Source organism: Clytia hemisphaerica, unplaced genomic scaffold, assembly GCF_902728285.1.
Source record: "Clytia hemisphaerica strain Z4C2 unplaced genomic scaffold, Clytia hemisphaerica genome assembly, whole genome shotgun sequence".
NCBI lineage: Eukaryota > Metazoa > Cnidaria > Hydrozoa > Leptothecata > Clytiidae > Clytia > Clytia hemisphaerica.
The window spans coordinates 291,316-301,109 of NW_027103761.1; the positions used below are offsets into that span (position 1 = coordinate 291,316).

General features: G+C 34.3%; 1 protein-coding gene across 1 annotated transcript; it reads right to left on the bottom strand.

Moving 5' to 3' along the window:
* Positions 1 to 776: 776 nt before the first annotated feature.
* On the bottom strand, positions 777 to 9,315 carry LOC136805627 (uncharacterized). Its single transcript, XM_067062202.1, has 2 exons — positions 9,233 to 9,315; positions 777 to 2,539 (listed from the first exon to the last, which is right to left on the bottom strand). Exon 2 carries the CDS (start codon positions 2,536 to 2,538, stop codon positions 862 to 864), a length of 1,677 nt encoding a protein of 558 aa, XP_066918303.1. The 5' UTR covers position 2,539; positions 9,233 to 9,315; the 3' UTR covers positions 777 to 861.
* Positions 9,316 to 9,794: the final 479 nt, after the last annotated feature.

The window sequence follows — 9,794 nt, forward strand, 5'->3', positions numbered from 1 at the left end:
TTTTGGAAATATATTTTTCTCTCTCCCCCAATAAGTAAAAACACGATAGTTTTCAAAATAACCACTGAATTTTGGAGTAGACAAGAGATTTTGGAATACCCACCTATTAGAAATAGACTTCAGTCTTCAATCTTCACTTTAATACATCCCCTTTTCACAGACCCACTGGGAACCCTTCCCACTGGAAAATTGACCAAAATATCGTCCCCAGTGGAAAATTATACTCTTATTTTTGTGACCGCTGAAAATAATCAGATAAGCAAACCCTCGTTGCAAAATGTTGTGCTATTTTTTTCGTCCCCACTGAATCTTTCTGGTTTGAAAACAATTGAGCAGTAGTATTTTGGTTTGTTTTGCAGATAAAACGATCATCAATTTCTGGTTGGACTAAGAATTCTACATGAACAATATGTATTTGTTATTTACTAATGGGCCTATAATAATATACATTTTTCTTTAACATTTCTATATAATCTTCTTTGAAATATTTACAAACGAAAAATTGAAAATCGTAGAATGCGGGGTTATGAAATAAAATCGACTTTGGGTAAGTTAGTTAAAAAGAGTACAGTGGTGAAAAGAAAAGAAAAAGGACTAATAGAACCCTCTACTTAAGCTAAACTCCTTTCATACAACAGATTCTTGCTCTTTATACCACCTGCAGTTTCATAGTAGATTCCAAAACGACTATACGTGCGGCCCTAAATTAGGCCTTTGAAATCGGACCCTTACAGTGCACTTCGGGAAGCTTGGAAAATATATCCTTAAGGGCCGCACGTATGGCCATTTACCTTGAGTAACTTACCAGACTAACTTTTATAGTAAAACATCTGCTAAAAGGAGACCATGATTTAGACTGTTCTAAAGTTTAATAAACTGAATATCAGTCAATTGTCTTCTCCTCGCAATATAAACCACCAGCATAATAACTCCTACGACGAGAAAGCAACTTGAATAATACATCAAAACTGATAGCAGGAAAGGTGATACAAAACTCGACACCACCATACCAAATCTGGATACAGCTGCTCTTAAAGCTTCGGCAAAGCTTTGTAACTCTGATGGCACCATTCGACCAAACATACTTCGCATTACAATCGATTCCATAAACCATATGAAAACGAGTGAGAGCACGAATAAAAACATGTAGAAAATATCCCTGTTTTTATTACGAATGTCCAAAGACATAAGAAGTAATGCTAAGTAGAAGGATATAACACATGGGAAACTAGCATACCCTACACGATAGATTGATTTATCTCCGGTGCAGATTTTTGATAACAACATTGAAGTTGCCAATAACACTATACCGTAACCAACAAAGATAATAACAAGTGCGTTTAAGGACCAATTCATAACCTCATAGTTGATAAGTGGGATCAAAGATTCACCACTGGCGATTATAAACATCATGATGAAGGAATAGACAAGTACCATCCATTGATCGAATGTTCTAACAAAATAGAAAGGATTTGAAAGTTTGGATTTTGAGTTTTGAGGTAATAAGCTTTCTTCATCTTTAGCAAAACAGAAAGGATTTGAAAGTTTTGATTTTGAGTTTTGTGGTAATAAGCTTTCTTCATCCTTGGCAAAACAGAAAGGATTTGAAAGTTTGGATTTTGAGTTTTGTGGTAATAAGCTTTCTTCATCCTTGGCAAAACAGAAAGGATTTGAAAGTTTTGATTTTGAGTTTTGTGGTAATAAGCTTTCTTCCTCCTTGGCAATATTTTCATCTTCATCTTCAGAGGAAGATGTTTCTTCATGACACAGCACTTTGTTATTGTTATTGTTGATAAAGAATTCATCTTCGATTGAGTCTGGTTCGTCCTCTAGCCCTTGCTCAGCTAGATAACTTTTCATATCGAAGATTTTTGAGCAATCATGCATCATAAACTGGCATAACATGAAGGTAAGCGAACATAAAATAGCAATTAAAACGCCAGCAATGTTATAACCATCAATTCGCAATTCGTATATTTTGAAATGACATTTTGATAATGGGATTGATATAACAGGACCTATGACGTATCCAAAAGAGCTCATCATTGCTAGCCAACAGATTATTCGATTGCTTCCTTTGGTGTCGTAGATTCTGATCACTTCGCCGATACAGACACCAGTAAAACTTTCACCAGCACCTGCCAGGAGTCTGCCAACCAAAGGAAAAGCTGATGATATTGGTATGGTGTAGACTAGATTCCCAACCACCTGCAATAGTAACGTTATACTGGTGAAGATCTTCATTTGTCTAGTGCGATCAACAAGCTTGCCAGATATGATTCCAAACACTGCTGAACTAACACAAAAAGCTGTAGTGATAAACGCGTAAAATGCATTGACATCCTGAACAATGATGGTATATCTAAGATATGGTACAATAGTTGCCAATATGATGCTGATATCCATACCACCAACTAGATTCACCAATAACATTGCAATCATGGTTTGTCTACGTTTTTGTTTCCATTGAGTAAATGTCATTTGAGCTTGGTAATCTGAATAAGTGAACGATACCATCTTGAAAATGACTTCGAACATTCTAAAAAAGATAGAAAAAAATGGTCAGTATTGAGTTATTATAGAAAATAAAAATTGGTTATAAAAAATGCAGTAAACTCTCGCTAATTCGAACTCAAACGGGGAATCTTATTTGTTCGAATTACAGAGAGATTGAATTATGGAAGTTAAGGAAGATTTTCCTTGACGGGGACTGAAAATGAAAATCTTGAATCTGGGTACCAAGACCGTGTGTATATCACAGTAAATAAATACACCCCTGTCTCACAGGCCCGATGAGATTTTTTTTTCATCAGTGGGAATAGAAATTATATTGTTCCAAGGTTTAAAGATCCAGTGGGGATGATTTTGATTTTGGAGTGCAATTTTTAATGCAAAATTTAAATTTATCGAGTGGGGATGAAATTAAAGTCAATTTCTCAGTGAGCTGAAATTCCAGGGTATTTTCCCACAAGGAGAAAATTTTTTGCCAAATTTTCCAGTGGGGCTGGAGTCCCAGCGGGTCTGTGACACAGGGGCGTATAAATGTAATCAGTAACTTTTTGCGAAACCCAGTTCAATTAATCTCATTAATCAGAGAATAAAAATATTCTTGACAAATAGTACATGATCTTTTACACACCCCTGTCTCGCAGGCAAATTTTTTTTTCCGTAAGTCACCCAAGACCTGAATTACCGGCCCAAGACCTGGGAAACTTTGCGATTTTTGAGACGATTTTTGCCATGATTTTAGAATTTATAGTGACCCCAGACCTGAATTATTGGCCTTAAAATTTCTAAAAACTAGTAAAAAACATTCATTAGAAGATCATCAAAGATCATCAAATTGAAGTACTTTTCCATGGGAATATAACGGTTCGTTCATCTTCTTTTTCCAAAAAAGCAAGTTTCAAAAGTCGAAAAGTTTCCCAGGTCTTGGGCCGGTAATTAAGGTCTTGAGCCGCTAAATCAGGGCTTGGGCCGCATACGGAAAAAAAATTGCGTCTCGAAGTTAAATTTCATTCGAGATCCCAATCTGAATTAAAATTCTATTGTTCCCACAGCTCAAAAAAATCCAGTGTGGGTGGTTTTAGTGTGCAATTTATTGAGGACAGCCAGATAAACTCACAATACTATCCCATGATACCATAGAGTGACACAGTTAAAACTATTTTTTTTAATGTTCGTTTTCATTTTTAAATGATTTTGGTCACTGAAATAGAGAAAATTTGCACTAAGATGCTAGTTATTGCCAGTTATTATCCCCTTTTTGCCACTTTGGAATTAAGACAAATAAGATTTTCATATTTTCATATTATAATCATTATTGTTTCAGCCGTTCAGGCACTCTTAACGATTTATTTTAGGACAAAAAAAATTATACATTTTCCTTTGAACTTTGTAGCCAATGAAATAGTTTTTGATTTCTTATGCTTTCAAGGCGATGGAGAAGGTTTAAGATTAGCCTACACGATTTTTTTGTAAGAAAATACTTTTATTATTCTTAAATATTCATGATGAAATTTGCCAAAAAAATTAAGAATATGCTAAGAATATCATAGAGTTTGCTACTAATCCTAAGGATAACATAAAAGTAAAGAATATCCATGATGAAATGAAAAAACACATTTCTTATAAAAAAATTTGTCAATTTAAAATGGAAAAGTGTACAAATCTACTATAAGTTTTTTTATCAGAACATCCAGAATTTTGAAGCCTTCCGATGTTCTTAAATTTTTGGCTTTCAAGCCTAAAAATTTTCTCAAAATGTTCTTATTTTCTCAATTTTGTGACCATTTTTACCCACTTTCTTAGAAGTCGGGTGTTTTTGAGTCCGCAAAGCCTTAGTTCATAACTTGTTCTTAGCATTTGGCTATCGAAGCCTTGTGTTCTTATATGTTCTTATAAAAAAAACGTGTAATTGCATCAGTTTTCCTTCTCCTTCCCCCTTTACTGAAATATTGGATAAATATTCTAGCCTAAAAATTACAGCGACTGAGCAATCGCCATTAGCATTGTAGTAAAAGGGGCGGGAGATTGTTTTACAGTATAACTAAATCAGAAATCATCGATCATACATGTTAAATAAGCTTAGTAAAGGCCGGTCTCCACTTGTGCGCGCTTTGATCGCACTTTTTCGAGCAAAGCTTCCACGCTATTGGTCAAAAGAAAAATGAAGCAATTCCATTGGCGCGATCTGACGTAACGGTTGAAAAAAATTGAAATGTGTTCAACTTTTTTTTTGAGCGCGCGCTACATTTTTATGACGTAATCTTTTTTCCAAGCAAAAAGAATTGAAGCCAAAATGTGCGATCGCAGCGCACGCAAGTGAAGACCGCCCTTAAAGCTAAAAATGCAGACGTAGAATGATAAACTTCGGTATACATTCATTCACCATCTGGATGAGGCTATCATTGTGTCTCACTAACATTCTGCCGATTGGTAGTGTGAAGGTTTCGACTGTGTTCGAATCGCAAGCACTGCCAAGCAGGGTGTTAGGGGAATGTGGTGAGAGACTCTCTAATTTCACTCAATTATGCACGACATTGTTTGTAGATACGTAGTGTTTAAATCCAGTAATGGCAGTAGTTATAAAAGAATTTATTGCGGTGAAGTTTCGAAAAAACGCCGCCGAACTCTAGAAAGACCACCAACTCTACCCGGCTGTAAGCTCCTTTTGAAAGCAAATCCCGTTCGCAAAATTTACTTTGGCTCGGAGATTATTCTTTTAAGATAGTTACAAAGTCTTCGAGTCTAAGAAGTCTACTATTAAAAAAATGAAATCGTGACTCACCAATATAGAATAGTAGAATTATGAATTTTTAAAAACGACAACTTCTCCAACCTTCTTGCCAGGATTATCACAGCGTTTAAATGATACTTGAAATTTACAAATGTGTTCATTTATATAAAACTTTTTACAACTAGCACAGGAACTAAGAAATCCGTTGATTGTAAAATTATAAAATGTAAGGCATAACTCATTCACGTTGTGCCTTACGTTATAACGCCAATAGGATTTAATGTTTCAATTCTATTATGGAATATAGTAGCGCTGTAATACCAGAAGTATAGTATTGGTTTAATGTAATATTTATTTTCCGAAGGCTTTATCTATTTTTTCTTGTAATAATTTTTACAAATTTTTTATTTCAAATTATGTTTTAGCGGTATTTATATTCCTGCTAAATCTATGATTATCGTATTTTTTCCAAGTATAGGGGTTTAATTAAAATTTAATTAGCTCTTAATTATTTTTCCAATTATCATCTTAATCTAACATTTTTCCAAGTTGGTTTTACATGGTTTTTCCTTCTTATTTTAGCGGTAAATGGGAGGTGCGAATTCATTTATTACATAATCTTTGAAACAATTTTATGAAACAGGTGGATGTAAGAATCCTCGGGAATATTTTAATCCTTTTCGGGTCATCCACGCTTTTTATATAAGAACAATTTAAGAATCAAAAACTCAAATTACGTTTAAAAAATATAGAATTTTTAAAGACTTTAAAGATTTTCATTTAGCTGATGATTGTCGTCCATATGAGCTACACGAAACTTAAAGTTCTCTTTCCTTTAATTTGAACAACCTCTGATATCATCGAGCACTCTCGGCAGATAGAAGAAAATAGACTTGTAAGAATTTTAAATAAATATTTTGGTCGGGTCATATTAAGGAAATCAAAATAGAATAATTAGGAACAACAGAGGCTCAGCCCAAATGGTATGGTTCTTATAAAAATCAAAATTACAAAACCATGTCAACGGAAAACTATGATTCATTTAAGTTTTAATTAAGAAATATTTCTAAAATTAAAAAAGATTTAGAGGGCACTAAGTTTTGGTCAAGGAACCGAGTTGTGCCTTCTGTAAGAGCATTGTCTAAGTATCAAAACAATAATAAGTAAATCTGACTTTGCCGCTTTTTCGAGTATTTCACCAAAACAATACAGTCTAGTGGGCTAATTTTGCACATGATACAAAATATGGTGTTTACAATGTATGACAAATCGGTTATATATAGAAATAGCAATATTCAAAAGGCTTTGACAGGCTAAGCTGCCTACGAGTGAAAATATCCTAGGCTTGGGTAGAAGAATCGGGAAAATACACTTTTTTTATAGGAACCAGTACAATTTTGCTGAGGCTTGGCTGTTCTTATTTCTTTGGGACATTGACCCTTAAATTGTTCTTATCCTGTTCTTATCTATAAGCTGTAATTGAGATATTTTAGGCGTTATACCCAATTTTTACTACTTTGACCCCTAAATTGCTTGAAAATGATCTCGATTCTTTTAGCTTCCGAACTAATTTTCAGGCCAAATTTGATCAGTTGAATGTAATAGAATTTGAGTGACTAGAAGGTTTTACAGGGGCTCCATTCTGTCTGCGAAAGGGAATATCCTCATAGTGCTGTTTCAAAATTACTTGCTTATCATTAACTTCTATCACTAGCAGGCCCTTCTGGATCAATCCTAGAGATCTTTTTAGGGATTATTGATAGCCAGAGTATTAAGTCTACTGGGACTAGGAGTACTTTTTTCCGTGTACAAAATACATACTGGGGAGTATTTTTTTCCTATGACGCCGGGATATTTATTTCCCACCTGTAGAATAATTGGCCCAGCATCGGACCTTTCATTAGCATGTCGCTGTCCGCCGTGTTGTACGTCCGTTTTTGATAACAGTGCTTCTTCGTTTTAAGTTTATTTTATTAGTACTGACAATCTACCCTGAGTATCAGAGGTTAAGTTTTCAAAGAATATATTAACCTCTGAAGACCAATTATAGAAATTTTATCGCGCACGTGTCAATCTAATCACTGTAGAAAGAATCAAATATGAAGAGCAAATATTACCATATTAATGTCTAGCAGACTGTATCAGTTTGCAGTTTACTATTTACGAATTCCACAGAAACCTCCAAGTGTAATTGAAATGAGTTTCTTTCGAAAGAAATCTTTTACATGATTCTCAAATGTATAACAGTAGTTACTAAACTATTAATTATGGTAATGCTATTTTAATTGAATCGAAATAATAGACAGACTCTTTGTTATGATTCTCTATCACTGACTCTTTTTAAAAAGCATAGATGACATTACTGAGTTGTGTTTTCAACGACGGGAATAAAAATATCAACTTTGAACCTCATCCAAGATCTTGGATGGTCGTTTCTCTGCGTTGATTGCGCGCTGAATAGAATCTGGATTGGTCGGCACAGCGTCGATATATGATTCGACCTGTGCTTTTCACGGTACTGATAACCAATAATAAACAAGACATGAACGCCGCATATATGGCCTGGAATGGGTATTCATTTTACAATCCAGGAATTATAGATTCGATACCAAGTCACGGAGAATTTTGAAAACTTCTTGACTCTGAGTACGAATTGTACGTTTTGAGAACAAACTTTTAATTATTGCTATGTCAGTCGGAACTTAGAAAACTTTAGAAAAAAGTCAATGACTTTATGTATATGTTTTATTTAGGAATTTTTGAAAAAATGATATCATTCATTTTCCATCTGTTTCCATATATGTAATATATAAATTTTGGGCTGAAAAATATTATTCAAAGATACAACTAAAATGCCTATTAAGCTCAGACTGACATAGCAATAATTAAAAGTTTGTTCTCAATACGTACAATTCGTACTAAGAGTCAAGAAGTTTTCAAAATTCTCCGTGATACTTGTCAGTCGGAACCACTACATAGAAATGGCAACTATTGCCTTAACGGGAAATATTTCCCGAACGGGAAGGTGAAAATAACCCAAAAAGGAAACTGTTTCCAGATTGAAAATTTCATCATTTTTCTGTTTCTCGTTTTGGTCAAGAATTTTTCATTGTTCCCGAACGGGAAGTTGAATTTTTGTAAACAAAACAGATTTTTGTTTCCCGATCGAGAAGAAGTTTCCAAATAGGGAAGTTTTTAATTGGGAATGGGGAAAGTAGAATTAAGAAAGCGATTACCCGGTGGATTTCTTAACTACCCAGTGAAAGGTATTTATTTACCTTCTTTTACAATAGGCATCAGTTATTTACCTTACACGACCATTTCCGGAGTGCGCAGAGGTCTCATTCCCGATCGGGAAACTGGTTAACTTCCTGATTCGGAAATTTTATCCATTTCGGGAAGTTTTTCACCTTCCCGTTCGGGAAATATTTCCCGTTAAGGCAATAGTTCCCATTTCTATGTAGTGGTTCCGACTGAATGTCGCTGGGCTTTCATACTGCTTTGGCTCGAACTTTGTTCAAGAGATGATATCCTGGAGCAGGGGTTTGTTTGAGGAACCTAATGTTTTAGGGACAAGCTGGAGTTTTTATAAGATACTTCACTAATTGGTCATTTGAAATAATAGAGACTACGCGTTCTTTAGAAAAAGCAATAAAATCCTTTGTCTCAAGATTCAACCATCAACCGAATCATCGAAAACCTTGTAAAAACTCCAGCTTGACCCATGTTTTAAGCAAGGTTAGGACTCTTACATTTTGCTAGATCCAACGTTTAACAAATCACAGTGAACTCTTTAGTTCGACCTTCTATTATTCGAATCTTTCTATAATTCGAACTCAATCTCAGTTCCAGTTAAGAAGAAACACTCCTGAATTGTTCTCTATAAATTCAATATCTCTGTAATTCGAACAAATTAGATTTCGCGTTCGAGTTCGAATTAGCGAGAATTAACTATAATAATGTTTTAAAGTTTAAAAATGAAAACCTACTCACCCTTTTTTATCACCAACGTAGAGTTATGTTTTCTTCTTGCCTTCTTCTAGTAGTAAACCTGTTACTTCATGGTTGCACCCTTCTCTAAGAAAATTGAAGTCCCTTTTTTGGGTCTAGTTACATTGTATTTATACGTTATTGTAGAGTGTTAAAAAAACGGATTTTGGAAATCTGATCAGCCGGTAGTATTTTATTATATTCACAATCTCAAAATTTGATACAATTGCGCCTAATCTTATCTTTAATGGAAGGAAGAAATTAATTAATTTTTGGGTAATTATTTGTAGCTCCTCCTCTTTTCTACATGTGCTTAGACTCCCATCATTTCGAAGCAGGGGAGCAAAGAACGATGCAGTCTTTGTCTTTTAAAATCCCTTTTTCGTTCATAATAAATCTTCCCTTTATGAAAAAGGAACATAATGCAACACAATAGAACTTAATTGGATTACAGAATTTTGATAATTGTTTTTTTCTCCTTATTTTGGTGAATCCTTTTCCCTTAGATTTGATATTTTTTGATACTTTCAATTTAATATTCAAATGCAAGGAATATAGAATATCA